A 19076-nucleotide genomic window follows, 5' to 3' on the forward strand; every position below is an offset into this window, starting at 1 on the left:
CAAACTTTAGCTCTCGTAAAAAAAAAGCTCAACAAATTTTGCCCTGCACCACCCCAAAATGTGGCTTTACTCCTCCCTAAAAGGTCAACAACTTTGATCTGAACCTAAAAAAACAGGGCTTTCCTTCATAGAAAAAGTTCAACAACCTTGACCTGAACCCCCCAAAAAGGGGTAGATCACTGCCAGTTTTTATCTCTATGAGTAGATCGCAGTCTCTTGGGAGTTGGCCACCCCTGGTGTATACTAAAAAAATCAATGTGACATACCAAACCCATCTCTGCTTTGAAACCAGCGTTTGTGGCTTGCAACTGGAGTTGCACCCGACTCCCTCAAACTGGTATTTCATATTTAGCATTTTATATAGCGCATATCAGGTATTCAAAGTGTTTCACATAAACTGTACAAGTAACCAGGGACAGCGCATCCCATATCGCCACCTGAGGCAAAACAGAAAGTGCCACTCTGCCCTGCTGCTGCTTCCACCACCACCTACCTGCTCCTGCTGCCGCATCCTGCCCTCTTGCTGCCACACGCCCTACCACATCCACCACTGATAGAGAAGCACCACCACCACTGGCACCAATTTTGGGGGAGATTGTGCCGATTTTGACTGAGATCTCACATCTTGTGCGCTTCACGTGATCTTGTCTGATTTCAGGCAAAATCTCACCCAAAATGGATGCAAAAAATCAGTGCCTGGGAATCAGAAGATAAAGGCAAAAGTGTCGAGTGCCAATGAAAGCAGGAAGTTTGGCTGATCTGATGGAGCCTGCAAGCTATTTGTTATGGAAAATCAACATCTATACAAATGCAATGTACATATGCAATGCCCTCACTTATGCCCAGGAAGCCTGCCAAGGCCACTTACCAGCTCCACACATTCAAGAGCACAAGGCAGGCTAGAGGCATTGGGGTCTCATTAGTTGCCTGGAAGAGAATCTGTGGCCAAATTAGGTCAAGCCTAATTTAGGTCAAGGGATGCGGGTGGTGCTGTGGGTTAAACCACAGTCTAGGGCTTGCCAGTCAGAAGGTTGGCAGTTCGAATCCCCGCAACAGGGTGAGCTCCCGTTGCTCGGTCCCTGCTCCTGCCAACCTAGCAGTTCGAAAGCACGTCAAAATGCAAGTAGATAAATAGGTACCGTTCTGGCGGGAAGGTAAACGGTAAATGGTTCACCAGAAGCAGCTTAGTCATGCTGGCCACATGACCCAGAAGCTGTACGCCGGCTCCCTCAGCCAGTAAAGCGAGATGAGCACTGCAACCCCAGAGTCGTCCATGACTAGACCTAATGGTCAGGGGTCCCTTCACCTTTAATTTAGGTCAAGTGGGTGGCGCTGTGGTCTGCACCACAGAGCCTAGGGCTTGCCGATTGGAAGGTCAGCGGTTTGAATCCCCGCGATGGAGTGAGCTCCCGTTGCTTGGTCCCAACTCCTGCCAATCTACCCTGTTTCTCCTAAAATAAGACATACCCATAAAATAAGCCATAGCAGGATTTCTAAGCATTTGCGCAATATAAGCCATACCCCGAAAATAAGACATAGTGATAGGCGCAGTTCTGGAGGGCCTCAAGGAAGAGGCAAGACTGGACGCATAATAAAAAATAAGACATCCCCTGAAAATAAGCCACTGTGGGGTTTTTTTTAGGAAAAATAAATATAAGACAGTGTCTTATTTTCGGAGAAACACGGTAGCAGTTCGAAAGCACACCAGTGCAAGTAGATAAATAGGTACCGCTCCAGTGGGAAGGTAAACAGTGTTTCCGTGAGCTGCTCTAGTTCGCCAGAAGCGGCTTTGAAATGCTGGCCACATGACCTAGAATCTGTATGCCGGCTCCCTCGGCCTATAGAGATGTGTGCCGCAACCCCAGAGTCATCCGCGACTGGACCTAACGGTCAGGGGTCCCTTTACCTTTAAGTGTCAGTTTACTCAAGGCACAGTCATGGATACCTCTTTGTTTCCAGCATCTGCTAATTAGCACATACTACCGGTAAGTGAGCAGAAAATCTGTGAGGGAAGAAGTCCTAGAACTGTATCAGCAGACTTGTCTTTTTGGGAGTGGGGTGGGAGGAAACTCAGCACTGAGCTTCTCAAGTAGACTGGTGTACAACAATAAGCTTGATTATCAATCTCTCAAGCTGAGGGGGAGTGACCTAGCTAAGGCTCGTAGTACAGCTTACTCTATGATGTTAACCCTTTCATGCATTAATTAGACTTACACGTGTTGGTTATAAGAGCCTGGTTATCCCAATTTTCCCCTATAAGTTCCCAGGCATATTTTTTAGGGTAAAGGTAAAGGTAAAGGGACCCCTGACCATTAGGTCCAGTCGTGACCGACTCTGGGGTTGCGCGCTCATCTCACATTATAGGGTAATGGGTTTTAATTCTTTGTTCTGGTAAAAGTCTTTTATTAATTTTGCTAAGTAAGCAATCTAATTCACTTCTTAATATGATAAATTGATAAATTCAATCTCCAGGGAGGGCTGGAAGAGATCCCTGCCTGAAACCCCAGAAAGCTACTGTCAGTCATCATGGAAAATACTAAGCTAGATGACTCCATATAAGGCCAATGCTCCTAGACAAACATATTTATGGAAAGAATGCGCTATGCCCTGTATAAATTTCTTTTCACCAACAGCTTGCAGAGAATAATTTCTGTAAACAATAACATGCACCATTAATTATTCTGCAGACACAGGAAACATTATACATAAACTGGGACATAGTTTTTAGCCCAATACAGTTTAGCAGTCCATATTCACCAAAAGCACTGCCAATGGAAGGGGAAAAACTCTTGAAACCTGGCAAGAGTAAATTTGTACAGCTCGCTTCAGCACAATTCCTCTGTCTCTCTGTCCATCCTCACTTTAAGTATTTTGCTTTGCTTTCCAGTTGGATGCTGTTAAAAGATATTCAGTGCACGCTACTTGTCCCAGAGAATTCTGGATTACTGACATAACAGTTTCAACTTTTAGAGCAGGATTTTCCAAACTTGGATCTCCAGCTGTTTTGGATTACAATTCCCATCATCTCAGACTACCGGCCCTGCTAGCTAAGGATGATGGGAGTTGTAGTCCAAAAACAGCTGGGGAGCCAAGTTTGGGAAACTCTGTTTTAGAGCATGGTTTTTAGAGTCACTATGGGTTTCTCCAGGGATCTTTATATGGACACACCTTGCTGACCCACTTGGACAGGTAATTTGTCTCACTTACCAGTCAATCATGTGACTGATAGGTGGACTGTCAAGTGGGCCCATGCAGTCCTTGGTCCTGAAAGATGTTCCCTGTCCATGTACTAGATGTTTGAACTACTGCATTTTTCTGTGTATAAGACTAGGTTCTTTTCCTTAAATATAATGTCAAAAATTAGGGGGCGTCTTATACATGGAAAAATATGGTAATCATTTGCAGAGAGCTGTTGAAATTAAGCCAAGCCCAACAAGCAGCCTTAGGGTAGCACATTGTCCACTTGAGGTATGCATTTTTTTTTAATTAAAAAAACGAACTACTAGGTGAAGCTGGCCTTGTGGTAGTATTAAATCCTCTGCATTCTACTGTTAACTTGATGTCAGAGCCCAACATATCCTATGTGGTGGGCAGGGGGAGAGATGGGAACAGAAACCACATTAGAAACTCTTAAGTGTGTTTCAAGTATGAATGGGAAGAGGCAACAATATCCTCTTGCTTATGCTAACAGAGTCAACAAAGATGTCAGAGAGAAGTTGGAACAATGGTGGAGCTGAGATCAGCGTTGTTTTAGAATTAATGCAGAAAACTCAAGTGAAGATAGAGGGTGTGTGTGTGTGTGTGTGTTTGTGTGTGTAACAAGTGCTAGATCAAGTGCAAGCAGGAAGAAGGGACGTAGGACATTTGAGACAAAGCAAAACAGCACCTCACCTTTTGGTAGTCCAGGACAGGACAGGTGTTAATTAATGGTATCAAGGCCAATCAAGGATGCCCAACTTGAAGCCTATGATTCCTCCCCTGCCCACCCACAATGGTTCTGTCAGAATGACAGAGCACCTGCTGCATCAAAAGCAGCACTCGTATGCTCTTTGACCAGGGCAGCAAACCTTCCCAGGCCACTCTTTGTCCAGGCCAAAAGCTGTAGAAGAGGGGATCACCGTTTGTCAGTCAATATCAACACTCCTACGACTAGGGGATGGGAAACCTGTGGCCCTACAGCTCCCATAATCTGTGATCAGTGGGCAAGGCTTGCTGGGGCTGATGAGAGTTGCGAGTCCAACAACATCTGGAGAGCCACATGTTTTCCATTTCTGGGCTAAATGCAAACTTTCTATCTGCCACTGGGAGAAGCATAGCTGGCTCTTTCAGATTCTTAAGATACAAACAAAAATGGTTCATCATTGCTAAAGCATTGCCATGGGATACAGAAAGCTCCCTGCTAGGACATGACATTTTGCAGAAGAACAGGTTTTATGATACCAGATGTGTCTATATACGGTTCCCGAGTCAATTCTCACTTTTGTACAGGGTGGACAAATAAACCAGATTTCTTTTTAAAAGATTCAGTTATAAGTTTGTTTCCTGAATAAATTGATGTTAAATGCAATGTGCACTTAATGCAAACCTATGATGACCCACTTATGAGATGCTACTTTTATTAGTAAACTAGGGATAAATCATAATCATCAGTCATTATACATTCCAATAGTTCATGAATATATGGCTTGTTATCTGGACCAGGGACCAGCAAGTTAGCCCAGTGATTGATCACCATGTGAAATTTTACTCTTATTTCATGCCAAACTCCAATTAGCCCGGTAAATATTTATGATTATCTCATTGCTAACCTTCTGAAAGAGGTCACATACCAACAGTGGGAAGGGCCAGTGTGGGTGGGGCAACCTACTCTCATACACATATAACACACACTTCCATTCATACACTTCACAACTTATCACACACCCCATAGCTCCCCCCCCCATATTAGACTTGAAAAAGCATTTGAGGTTTCCCCAGTTCTAATTGCTAGGAGAAAGGGGAGATCCTCACAGAGACTGCAGGATATTACATTTATACATCCTACCCCAGCTGCAATATACACAAAGATCCCCCCACTCTGGAAGCAATTTGGCTTGAATAACAGTCTCCCTTTTGCTTCAATGGGGTACCTATTCCAAGCCTAATTGCTGTGATGGAGGGTTGCAGGACAGCTGAGCATGTCCCTGAGGCTGCACTTGGGATACAGACTCCCCTCACCCCAATTTATAACCAAGTATCAGCCCTAAACCATTGAAATTTACCTTCCATCTCATGGTCTGTCTCCACCTGTCCTTGTGTCTGAATGAGATTGATGTTTTGCAGTGGTGTGTGTGTGTGTGTGGGCAGGGCAGTTATATACCCCACATGTGTTTATTTTCATTAAATACATTTACTGTGATACAGTACTGTAACAGTGCTACGGTCATCCAGTTCTTCCCATTAACAGAGAGTAAATCTAATCTAAAAATAAGCATTTCTTTTAGACCATACTTAGGAAATGTATAGTGTACCCTCTGAAAGTTTTCCATTTTTTATGGTAACAGGAACCTTGGTGTGCAATTTTAATTAGGGAGCATCTAATAATAAATGGAGAATTTGGAATTTAATTGATTACTTGACATAGACTTTCTTCTTGGTAATTTAAATTGCTGATATAAATTACTATGGTTTAAATCCATCCATCCTAGTTTTTTTCCTGAGACTATCACTAAATTCCAGGTCTAAGAAGTACACAATTTCAACAGCCAGGGAAAGATCTAAGCCCAGAAATTGATGGCCATGCTTCAAGTACAATATTTACAGAATACAGCTACTGAGGTAATCCTCCCCAACTATTGCAATATAAAGAAAACTTTCGAATGTTTTTTTTAAAAAAAGAAAGAAATGGAGCAGATTTAAAAGAATTTGGTAATTATTTTAATTCAAAATGACCCAACGCAAAACCTTACATTACAAAAGGAAGAACAAAATACGTTATGATGCTGCTAACACAGAAAGAACAGCATGGAAGATAAGAATGGTGGGCAAAATGGTACATCATCCTTCTGACAGTGAAGTTTGCAACACACTGACCATATTGAGTTAGACTGGGATTTCAGGTTTCATTAGCCCACCCTTCATTAAAACCTGACATAAAATCCACAGCAAAGGTCTCCATCTCATGCTCCGCTGAGAGGAACCGGAGCTTGCCACAGACAAGAATCACCAATTTGCTTCAAGTGTGCTTCTGTAGGCAACGTTCCCAGTGGACTGTATTCTCAATCACTTGAGGCTGGTGCAAACGAAATGCTGGCTCTCTGTAAGGTAAGCCATGATTTGTAAACATGGCTTTGCTTAAGGAATGTGGGTCCTTCTCACTCCTTCTCTATCAAGGATTATTTCCTTCTCGTTGTCCAGTGTCAGCTTTAACTATGGTTTAAACATTGCACCTGCATTGTGGTTAATGCTAAAATAAGGTTGCCATCTTAACCAGGATTTGACATAGACAAGGGGAATCCTGGTTAGCACTGGTGCAGATATAGCATTAAAATGAATGGGGGTGGTGGAAGAGATTTTGTGCTTAGAGAAGGAAAAACTTGTTCATGTAGCTGGTTTCTAATTTGCAAACCAACACTTGCAGGGAGCCACAGTTACTCCTACACTGGGCATCTTTGTGTGTATGAAGTACCAAAAACCAACAAATACAAAATGCTGTGTCTTCATGCTGTCCCTATGAGGGCAGATTGTTCCTAATATGAATAATGAAATAAGCCAAAAATGAAAAATGAAACAGAAGCCTTGGGAATTTACAAATATGGTCTCTAATATTGTAAATAGATTAGAAATATGCTAATTAAATAATCTAAAAAACAGACTCTTACTCTGCTGTACATTTATAAACAGAAATATTTACAAAACTCTGGTTTTGTTTTTAAAAGAATGAGGTTTGTGGTTTGCTAATGATCTTCATCTTGTCCATTTCTTTGGTGTGTTTGCCAATTTGTGTTTTGTTTTGTTTTTTTAAAAAAAGATATATAAAAATGTTAAATATTAAAGAAGTGGGATAAATGCTCTTATCTTTTTTCTTTTTTGGAATTTAAGCCAAAACATTTAATGGAAAGCTTCCATCATCTTTTAGTGGTAAAATCAAAATACATCAACATCATTTCACTCTGAATCTCTTCTCAAAAAGAAGTTATGTTTGCTCAAAGAGGTACCAATCTTTCAGGCTGTATAACCCCTCATCCAGTTGGGCTTGCATGGAGATATGCACAATGCACATTCTGCCCTTTGACCCCAATTCAACATGGTGCATATGCTATGGAATCTCCTGTACATTAAAAAGAAAGACAACCAACTACCCAGTTAATAAGTCAAAGGCTTGATTTTCTTAGGAACTGGGACCCAAGGTTACCCCTCCCCACTTTGCCTTCAGCTAGTAAAATGGCTTTACTGAAATAATGGATAACACAGTAGGGTTAAGGGAATTTTACTATATGGCCTAGGATGTACTTCATTCAAAGTGTGTCAATTCTTAAAACATTGGGGCAAGGGGAGAGACGTGAAAACAAACCTCAAACAAATAAATAAATGGAATTATACATTTCATTAAATAGCACTTTTGTTATCAGCAATACACTTTATATATATTTTTTGAAGTCACAGCAGCAAGACAGAATAAAATTCACCTTACAATTGATCCCTGAACCAGTAAAGACTACTAGGCTGGTAAGAATGCACCATCACTTTAAGAAAGTCAACGAAACTGATCAAAGCCTGAATCGCCAGTAAACTGGATTGGGGCCTTAGGATACCAAAGAACATAAAAATTAAAAATTAGAAGAGATTGGGAGGCTTTTGTGAACATTTCCTTGAAGATCAAAACAGACAAGTTGCTCCTAGCTCCTTATCACAAGAAACAGGGACCTTGTTGTCCAGACTTGCGAAACCCTTGTATTCACTAAAGACCATCTGATGAAGCATACGTAGCTTGAATGCTGTTCCAATTAAGGGCAAACGAAACAGAATAGAATAGAATGAGGTACTAGATGGCCATTGAAATTCCTTTTTTTAAAAAAACAACAACAACATACATCCCTCTAAAGTAGAATCGTGACAAGGGAGAGGGGGAGGTATGTGTGTTGGGAGGATATACCTTGCACTCTAAGTCAGTGGTTGCTGAGCAAAAATTTGTCATTTGCCACCTTATTTCCTTGTAATTGATTGACAGCAACAGGATTGATGCTTATGAGAATGGAAATTAATGCTGCATCAATTACATAGCTCTATTGATCCTAAATTACTGACTTCTGTTCCCCTTCAAGAAACGAGTGGTGGAAAAGTGATTGCAAACTGCAGAGAGAACTAATAATGTTCCCCATGTTGAATCTCAGATGGAATTCCAAAGCTCAGGATGCTAAAGCCACTGGCATACAGAGGATAACTTTTATAAACTCATTTCCTTTGTAATCTCACCTCCTATCAAACTGCAGGCTTTACCCAAGGTGTGACTAGTAACCTGTGCCATAATTAAACATGTGCCAGTTTCAGCCTAAAAAGCACAGGCTGGGTTCTTGCAGATTTAGATTTGTGCTCAGAAGCTTATCCTCTTCCTAGTGAGAAAGTCTCATTACAGTGGGGTTATATATAGAATCTTCAAAAGAAAAAAGGTCCAGGTGCCGCGGCTAAGTTTTCCATGGGTATGGCCAATTATTTATGCTTCAACATACTTATGGAACTTAATCGTTCATACAAGGTTCCCATTTAGATCTGTGACCTATAGATTTATGGTAAATTTTACAGATCTGCCTGTCAGCGAAGGTATTTTGAGATGCTGTATTTACATCACAGCCCATAAGAGCAAATTAGGAGTTTGGTGAATCAGCCCAAAGTCCTAATTAACATCAAGCAAGCTGAAAACACAACAGGTTTCAGGTTATGGAGCCCTTTTAAAAATATGGAAACCCAATTGCTAGACCAGATTCTGGTTTTAAGAATACTACAGATTAGCCTCTTGCATGGGGATGAAGGGTGGGGAAGAAGAAGTGAGCTCAGAAGTGAGCCACAACAGTCCAAACTAGATGCCTTTGAAATTTGGGAGGGGTAACAAAAATATCTATATATATCCCAATAAGCAAGCAGCAATTCCAATAAGTAAGGAACATCATATTGAGACCAGGGTAGGAATGTGTGTGAGTCACATGTGTGATGGAGAAAATATAAATTGGGGAAAAAATATTGCATATGAGAAACAGGATGCATCGGCTTTGAAATTGGATTAGTTTTCCATTAATGTTTTTATAAAAAAAGAAATACAGAGAGACCACAGAGGCATCTGAGCAGTGTAAAACCTAATTACAAACAGCAGCGAACATACTGGCATCAAAGGAAGGATAAGACATATGGACATCGGAACTACAATTATTATGTTAAAGATCCAACTTGTATTTTATTTTTTAAGGGAAGGAAAAAAACAATGAAGGTGGCAATGTTTCCAAAGGGCTATCGTGTTTATGGTAAACTCTGAACACCCTAGTTACAAGCCTGAGCCATGATTCTGAGAAAAGCACCTTATGGGTAGAAAATAGTGACCATATGGAACCCAATCAATTGCCAGGACTCCTTATGAGGAAGAAGCGGATACCCATATTGGTCCTTGGCACGGGAGCAATGCTAGTAGGCTTAATCCAGTAAGCACTGCTGCTATGTAGATCCTTCATTTCAGAGGGTCCTGCCTGGGATTCCCCATGGAACAGAGGCTATACAACAGTAGTGTGTTGTGGATTACTCCCTTAAGTCTCCCACTTTTACTTTGTTTAGCATTCACTCAGCCATCTCACAGTATTACACATGCTACATTGGGGTAGGGGAAGGATCCCTTTGAAAAACTGACATTCTGTCTTCATTTCAAAGCTGAAAGTTTAAGTGTTCTAAAAATAAAAAAATAAGATACTCACCCCTGTGGAGGGGGGTTGGGGAAACCAAACTACAATCGTAAAGTTGTGTAGAGAGCTTGGATCTTGTAAACTTGGACCAAGAAATAACAAAAAAGTAAGACCTAGCATTTGGTATAAAACACCCCCCTCCCAAAGAAATTGTATACCTGCCTTCTGACTTCTCGGGAAAAACAAAAAAAAATCAGAAATTGCATAGGATATACGTTGTGCAAGGTGACCAGCCTTTGAAAGGTATCTGGAGTATAAACTAATCTTGCTTATCGTCCAACGTTTTTGCAAAAATGTCAGATATCGTCAAATTTGTGTTTTAAGTAGTCTTTCATAACCTTGGCAATTGGTAGTTCATCAAGTAGTTTGAGGTTTTGAAGGCCTATACACTGGCGGATTTTAATTCGGCATAGATCTTGTAAGTTCCGTGGCTGCCCTGAAAAGGAGATAAAAAGAATATGCCATTATTAAAAGGTAATTGAAAGCTGAAACAAACAAACAGAAACTCTCACAAGCACTATGAAGCAGAACAGCTAAATGTATAGACCTAGAAACTGGTTTTGTGTGTGTTCAGTTAAATGTCAGGTTTCAACTAAACTATCCAAGTTAGAAACAATTAGCAGCAGGTCTCAAGCAGAAGTCTTTCCCAACCTTGCTACCCAATAGCCTTTAGGATGCCAGAATGAACCTTGAACCTTTTGCATGCCAACTAACTATTACTATGCTCTAACACTGAGTTGTTCCCTTCCAGAGTTGCCCAAGAACAAAGTTTAAGCTAACTGCAGAATGAGATGCACAGGGGGAAAAAGTACTGCCAACTCAAACTTAACCATATAGAAATTTGCTTTTAACCACTAGTGCATGATTTTATATTCACATAAATTTATGGTATTTACAGGTGAAAATCCCAGAGAGATTTCATGAATATTGGGGGGGGGGGGAGAGGGAGAGAGAGAGAGATTGAGATTGAGATTGAGATTGAGATTTTCTCCTTTTCTGGACATACTACAGTGATTGCTAACCACAACTACAGTTCAGGAAACTTTCAAATAGTATTATCTCAATAGTGTTCAGACATTCACAACATTTGAATCAGATTGTCGCATCAAGATTCACAAGTGTACATCAAAAGTTGAACATTGACTGTAGTCTATAGAAAAACATCTCACATCCAAATCTGCAACAGATCTCCTGAAGGGGGTTGGCAGACAATCCACACTTAGGGCAGAATTCCTTAAGAGCTGATTATTAAGCATCTTGACATTTCCCCCTGATAAGCTGAAGAGCATTTCCTGGGAATGTGCTAACAATGGACATTTCCAGTGTTAAGCACCAGTTGCCACATCTATTGGCTCTTGGTGTCTAGAGAACTTACTCATTCTTGGTTGCATTTGAATGAAAAAGGGAGGGGAGGGGAGGATTATAGACCAACACCAGTGAACCTTCATTTGGCACAGTAAAATGTTATTAGTAATCAGGCAAAAGCAATACAAGTGAAGAAGGCAACAAATCAAGCTCTATCTAATGATGATTAAGAGGTAATACTAAGTGCAGAACCTCTGCCAAGTTTGGAAAGATTAAAAGGGAGATTAAACATGATAATTAAAAGACTTCCAAAGCCAGCACATTCGGAAATACAATGGTATCAAAGTGAATGGGAAAAGTGATATAGTAATGTATAACTGTTCATTACATATTGTACAAATTGTTAAAATCTGAAAAAGTAATAATAAAAATTTAATGGCCAAAAAAGAGAGAAATACAATGGTATCAAACTAATTTAATGAAGGCTTTTATTAGCAAGTTTTATTCTAGATGTATAGACAGCAGCTGTCTGTTCCTTTGGTACAGGCAACAGTTAATAAGCCTGATTTAAGCAAACATTTATAACCCACTCTATCCCAAGGGCTCAAGTTCAGGTGAATGCAATACTACTTCAAAGACAGAGAAGCTGAGAACTGTCAAGCTGGGTACTCCAAAAACTGCAGCTGCTGTCAGGTGAGCCACCTTTTCCAGTGGGGAGGGGGCAGCTAACAAGTTCCATTTCCAACACAGACCAGCCACAGCGACTCACGTCCAGGTGTGTATTTTGTACACCTGTATATGGCTGGAGGCCACCTCACCAGTACAAGTGACTTAGATCATCAAAAGGTGCGACCATTTCATAACACTGTTCAGCAAAGTCTGAGAATTCTGACTATTTGGAATGTTAACCAATATTACCATGAACCTATTCGGAAATGCATATCGAAAACATTACTACATACTAAATTCCAATTTGATTTTGTGACTGTTATTTTCTCAACTAATAAGGATTTGGAATTTGAATGTTCTTTTTTTATATGGATTTGTTGCAATATATATTATAGTATGTAAGGGAAAGGGAAATATAGTATTTAGCTGAAAAATGTTTATAGTTTACAAACTGTCCAGTATTGATGCAACATTATGCACTTCATTTTCTACAATTTTCTTGTATACAGGAGATGCACAATATATATTATGTGAGATATGACTGGGAGGTATTGAAATATGATTATCTGAAAAAGAATTCTGAAACAAATTGATATGATACGGATTCTGTCTGTGGGATGGATGAAATGAAAGATTTATAGTTAAGATTGTCCTGCTAATATATTGGGGAGTGAAGATTCAAAGTTGATTTGATACTTTTGTGGATGTGGCTCTAAAAATTCCTGAGAAAATTAATTGGGTAAGAGATCCCAATATAGTCTCTCGAGTTAAGGGGGAAAAACTTTAATGAAGGAATTCAAACTGTCAGAAGATAGACACACAGATAAAGAATTGAAAGAATATACTGAGAAATCTAAGAGTGTCAAAAAAGTAGATTAAAAACACCAATGAACAAAGTACATTGGTGTTTAGTTCATTAGATAGTTTAGTTCAAAGAGAGAATGATTTTGGGGATAGTGTTCCTCAAGTGCATTAGCAAAGAGCATTAGGATGTGCTCAAGCTGAAAAATGGTTTGAGATTAAAATATTTGATATATTCAATAATTTATGATTATGGGGAGTTTTAGATTGAAATAAGTGATCAGCTTATGATTTTAAATGATTATGCATAACTGCAATGTAAAGATATGGGAACATATGGGAATTCCATATGTACCTTTCAACGTGCCCTCAACATATGAGTCCTCATTCCAAAGTTCTCACCCCATGAGGCATAATGGGCAGCTATCATGAGCAAGGCCTTTTCCAAACTGGCACCCACCATGTGGAACATCCTATCAAGTGTGATCTGTCAGACTCCAATACTTTGATTTTATGTGGTTGGTTAAAAAATGGCTCTTTAGGAGGGCATTTGGGCTTAGCACATAGGAAGCTGCCTGATGTAGAGACAGACCTCCAGTCCATCAAGTTCAGTACAGTATTGTCTACATTGACTAGCAGCTGTTCTCTAAGGTTTCAGACTAGAAACATTCTGAGTCCAATCTCAAGTTGCCAAGGATTCAACAAAAGACTTTCCATATGTAAAAGAGATGCTCTTCCTCTGAGCTATGGTAAAGGGTAAAGGGGACCCCTGACCATTAGGCCCAGTCGCGGACGACTCTGGGGTTGCAGCGCTCATCTCGCTTACTGGCCTAGGGAGCCAGTGTACAGCTTCCGGGTCATGTGGCCAGCATGACTAAGCCACTTCTGGCAAACCAGAGCAGAGCACGGAGGTTGGCAGGAGCAGGGAGCTCACCTTGTCACGGGGATTCGAACCGCCGACCTTCTGATCGGCAAGCTCTAGGCTCTGTGGTTTAACCCACAACGCCACCCGCGTCCCAAGACTCTTCCCAAGGAACCCCAATTCTCTATACAAACATTACTTCCATGTAGAAAATTCCTTCCTGAAAGCACTGGGACACCAATCTGAGCACTGCTTTCTTTATGCATGTAATGGGGCCACGATGCACAGCTAAAAATGACCTTATGAGTCACCCCTCAGCCTGCATATTCACTCATCATAGAAAAAAACCAAGAGATTCCAGAACACAGAAAACAACTGTGTTGTGACTTTTCCATTAAGTGGTTTTGATATTATTCTGCAGTCTTTATAAATAAAGTATACGAATGAGTTACAACCATAAGCTTCACTTGACTTTAAAAGTAAGTTTGCATATTATGTTACCACAAGAAGCATTTTTAAAATAATCTGAATGGCAGCCACCTTTGAACATTTTTCTTTTGTGGGAAAGGACAGTGAGAGTTGAAACCTCAGCAATTTAAGAACTGCTTAGGGGAACCCTTTAAAAAACGCTAACTTCTCATGCTTTGTTAAACAAATCTGGCCTTTCTCCAGAAAGAAGCTGATTCCTACGAGTGAACAGTCTAGCAGGTATATGTTAACAGTGTATTTTCCAGCATATTTCATCTGACAGCAAGCACAGACATGTTATAGTTATCATTTGAAGTATCTGGGGGTGGGTGGGTTGTTTGTTGCTTTAATGAAGCAGATACGGTAATGGGAAAGTAAAAAAAAAAACCAATGAGAAAAAACTCCATCACAAACAGGAAGGCAGGCACAAGACTAAGACAACAGCCCAAAGACCTAAATATTTTAATTAGAGTCTTAAAGTCAGTCATTAATAAGTTCATAGTGCCTTTGAGATTCAGTTACCCAGCACCTTTAATATTATCCTGAGACTTGTAATATATGGCAATTTGAAGTCTATAGAAGTTACTAGACCACAAAGTTTCTAAAGAGCCAAAAGCTCCCATCCCTAACAACTTTTTGTAAAGTTTTCCAGCCTGGCCTAAATATACATATTTAGGCCAGGCTGGAAAACCAGAAGCACACAATTTGGTTTTCTGTCTGCAGTCTATACGAGGAATAAAACCATCATTGTCAAAAGATAAAGGTAAAGGTCCATTAGGTCCAGTTGTGGGCGATTCTGGAGTTGTGGCACTAATCTTGCTCTATAGGCCGAGAGAGCTGGCGTTTGTCCGCAGACAGCTTCTGGGTCATGTGGCCAGCATGACTAAGCCGCTTCTGGCGAACCAAAGAAGCACACGGAAATGCTGTTTACCTTCCCGCTGGAGTGGTACCTATTTATCGACTTGCACTTTGAAGTGCTTTCGAACTGCTAGGTTGGCAGGAGCAGGGACCGAACAACGGGAGCTCACCCCGTTGCGGGGATTCAAACCGCCGACCTTCTGATTGGCAAACCCTAGGCTCCGTGGTTTAGACCACAGCGCCACCCACTGGTCTAAAATTGGTCTAAAATTGAAATACTGGTCTAAAATTGAAATATGAATGAATCAAGAGTACCAAAATCAGAGCAATTATGTACCTTCATATCCTGGTATATTTCTCCTTCTTTTGTTCTCCTTGATTGATTGCTGATTGGTGAGATCATTTTAGTTGCGCAAGAGTGTCCATAAAAAAAAATTGCCCTACTTGCCAAAAAAATCTACCTCCTGCAGCTTGCTTTAGATTCTTGTGGCCAATGATATAACAGAGCTTTATAAAAGAAAATTTTCTCTCTCCCAGAAGAGTTACCTCAATGGGAGAAAGCTAGTGTTTAACCTTCCATTTCAAATGCATACCAAAGCCTGGTTTTAAATGATAGTTTGAGACCAGAAACAATGAGGTTCTTTCTCCAGTATAACATTTCTTATACTTAGCCTAGATTAAAAAGAACTTTCCATCACTGCAAAATTTTGCACTGATCATTTGGATGCCCACAAAGACCCAACTTTCCAGTGAAGGCAAAGAAGTGCTTTGTCTTTTTGTTTTTGTTCCACCCCCAACCCCACAAAAAAGTAACAACCTAAAATGCAATATAATTGGAAAAGAGCAGACTTCTCCCCTCTACCCACCACTATTCTTCTTTCAAAAATGTTTTAATTGGTTTCTCAAAAGGAATGTGAGATCATAGCCCCCCGTAAGAAACATTTCTCCTCCCACCCCACACCCACAAAGCACAGAATCTATGGAGAACATTATTCCAAATGTGTGTTAGATAGATGCCATGTTTAGTCTAGCTAGTATGAATTTGGTTAATAAATAATAATAATAATAATAATAATAATAATAATAATAAATTTCAAGGTAGCAATGAACTATATTTGATGTTACTATCTACTGTGCAAAAGGCTCCCAAACAGTAATTAAGAAAAAAGGTAGGTGTGAAATTAAAGTTAAATTAATTTATATTTGCTTTAAAAATACATATAAAAATCAAAGCTTCTTTCATTAGATAATTCAGGTGCAATCTGCAAGTTAAAACGCCATCATAAATGGGCACCAGGCCCAGAAAGCTGTTTTAAGGAAAAGGCAATTGTCATTATTTCAATTGTCTATGTGATTTATATCAAGTGGAGAGTGAGGTAAAAGAAGCAATTCACACCCCTATGAAATGCATGGTTGCCTTATAGCAATCAAATGACCTATTGCTATTTTTGGTTTCAAAGTAGTTTTGCTTCCACTCCCCCCACTATATGATTTTAACAGAGTGCACATTACAATCAAATACTAAAAATACAATTGTCTTATATGTGTCTCCAGGGGGCGGGGGGAACAGGCTTCTCAATCTTCTTAAAGGTATAGACACAAAAAGGTATAGACACAAAAGACAATTAGCTTACCTCCAAACTGAAAACGCATAGAAATATTTAGATACACGCTGATCGCCACAAACTCAGGTGAGGAAACATACAACTATTTGGTGCCGTACAATTAATAATTAACAACTTTAATTTAGACTTAAAACATGCATTATTGTTATTTTCAGACACAATATTTGAAAAACATAGAATTCTATTTCACAAGTCAACACAATCTCATAAATTAGGTAAGGAACCAAATGTTATATAATGCTATCTGATACTTTAAAACTTAAGCCATGCCAATTGAGAATTTTTATGTAATCTATGTATTATTTGTTATTATTTGATATTTTTGATATTTACCAGCTGACGAAGACGTCCATATCGAAACAGGGCCCTGTCCTGGGTTCTTTTACTGAATCGACTCTGTATCCTGGCTCTATATAAAACTACCCTTTTGAACACTTTTGGAATCTGACTGACATTGACGGATATTATTAGTTGATAGCTTTTGTGTCTTTACACTGTGATGTACTATAATTTTCTAAGTTGTAACACTTTAAACTATATATACTCTTGAAGTGAACTTGAAGCTTTTTTCTTGTTTGTATTCATTTGTTCTGTTCAAGACTGTTAGTCTTACCAGAATACATACCTTATTTGACTGTAACTCGCGAGTAGGATTTATTCCTAACATTTAAATTTCTGGCCAGAGTTCTTGGTGCAAAAAAACCTTCTTTTGGGTTCCTATAGCTTCATGTGCAGTCTTGCATCTGCACTGGAATAAACTTCAATGGTTTTTATTTATGGAACTGCTTTTAAATGTCTGTTCTGTTTTTATATATGGAACTGTTTGTAATTGTTTACACTTTTGTTTTATGGTTGCAACTATTTTGTTTTATAATTGTATATATTATTGTTGTAACTTGCCCTGGGAACTTGCAGTAAAGGGCTGGTAAGAAATCTAATAAATAACTGCCTACCCATTTATATTTATGTTAAATCTGCTTACAAAACTGAAGGGGTTAGTGCCACTCACCCATTCATTGTTTGGTGACCTGAAAATGCTGCAATTAAACTCTAGCTCTTTAAAAAGCCTCTCCACGATGGGGTGAGCTCCTGTTGTTCGGTCCCAGCTCTTGCCAACCTAGTAGTTCGAAAGCACATCAAAGTGCAAGTAGATAAATAGGTACCACTCCAAGCGGGGAGGTAAACGGTGTTTCCGTGCGCTGCTCTGGTTCACCAGAAGCGGCTTAGTCATGCTGGCCACATGACCCAGAAGCTGTACGCCTGCTCTCTCGGCCAGTAAAGCGAGGTGGGTGCCCCAACCTCAGAGTCATTTGCGACTGGACCTAACGGTCAGGGGTCCTTTACCTTTACGGTACACAGACTGATAATACTGTTGCCTAACACAGCGGCAGGCAATAGCAACTGTATGCAGATCAAAATTCAACAGGCATGTAAGAAATCCACTCCAAGCCCAGCATCAGTAAAAGCAGAATATAAAAGTGGTTTAAACTAAACTCCAAAATCCTGAGATAACAGCCGTTTCTCGCAAGGTCTCTTTTTTTGTTAAAAGCTTATTTCACTTTGTAGATCAAGCCCAATAGAAGTACAGCTCATGCTCATGGTGTTCAACCTTGCTGCACACAGTGTGCAATTATATTACATGGTGGTACACTTACAAATGCATTATTTAAATCAGCAAGACTTCAGCATATGTTATAGTTTAGCTCCATTTACAATTAGTACACTGGATATTTCACTTTTATACTGTATTGCAATGCCCAAAGGCAGCCCAACCTCCCTGAAACAGAGTACTTGGGGGGGGGGGGGCGTTGAATAAAGGGATTGTTGGGGGATAAACACACAAAACATATGGCAATATCAAAGCACCTACCTGAACAAAAAGCCCAGTTATGTTCTTGAGGCAAACATGCATGCTTTGAAAATGTGCTTGGAATATGATAGCCGGGGAGTTTGCTTTGACTAACAGTCACCCACCTCAGATACTACATAACCCTTTGAAAGTTTAGCCTCCTATTTTCCATGCCCAAAAGAACCTAGGATATCTCTTCTCTGAAAGAGTCTGATCCATCTCCAACATACATAAAAGCCTGCCCCGTCTCATAAAACACTATTTATTTTAAAACTGGCATTTGACTATCAGCTACCTAACAAGGGGAGATTAGTATTGCATGAAGAGTCTACAATATCACATGCACTATAACATTAGTTCCACAAAAACAACATCTCTGCAAGAGGATGAACTAAGCCATCATCTACAACCTGACTTGAAAAGCAGAGGAAGTTTACAACCATTAATTGAAGCAAATGATTTTAAAACTTCATACTAAGTTATAGAATATTTTCCCACACATTGAAACATGCTGATGCAGGAAAATCGCCCCATTGACCACAACTACATTCCATGAAGTTCTCAATTTCAAAGGATTCAAATTATGTAGGAGTGGAAGCCACTGCATGACTTAAAAACACCGAACACATTTTTTTTCAAATTTTGGCAAAGAAAATTTAGATTCATTTCAGTTGTAGTTGTCTAAAGAAAGGAGGATCTAAAAGGCTTTCAAATTA

At 39.7% G+C, this 19076-nt stretch overlaps 1 protein-coding gene across 5 annotated transcripts in view; it reads right to left on the minus strand.

Moving 5' to 3' along the window:
* Positions 1 to 3819: 3819 nt before the first annotated feature.
* ASB7 (ankyrin repeat and SOCS box containing 7) overlaps positions 3820 to 19076 on the minus strand; it is a 43160-nt gene continuing 27903 nt past the window's right edge. For all 5 annotated transcript variants that reach the window (XM_035131370.2, XM_035131368.2, XM_035131365.2 and 2 more), the window contains one exon: positions 3820 to 10359. In XM_035131370.2, the coding sequence (XP_034987261.1) occupies positions 10220 to 10359 (140 nt within the window). In that variant the 3' untranslated portion in view covers positions 3820 to 10219. The remainder of the gene's footprint in view (positions 10360 to 19076) is intronic.

Source organism: Zootoca vivipara, chromosome 14, assembly GCF_963506605.1.
Source record: "Zootoca vivipara chromosome 14, rZooViv1.1, whole genome shotgun sequence".
NCBI lineage: Eukaryota > Metazoa > Chordata > Lepidosauria > Squamata > Lacertidae > Zootoca > Zootoca vivipara.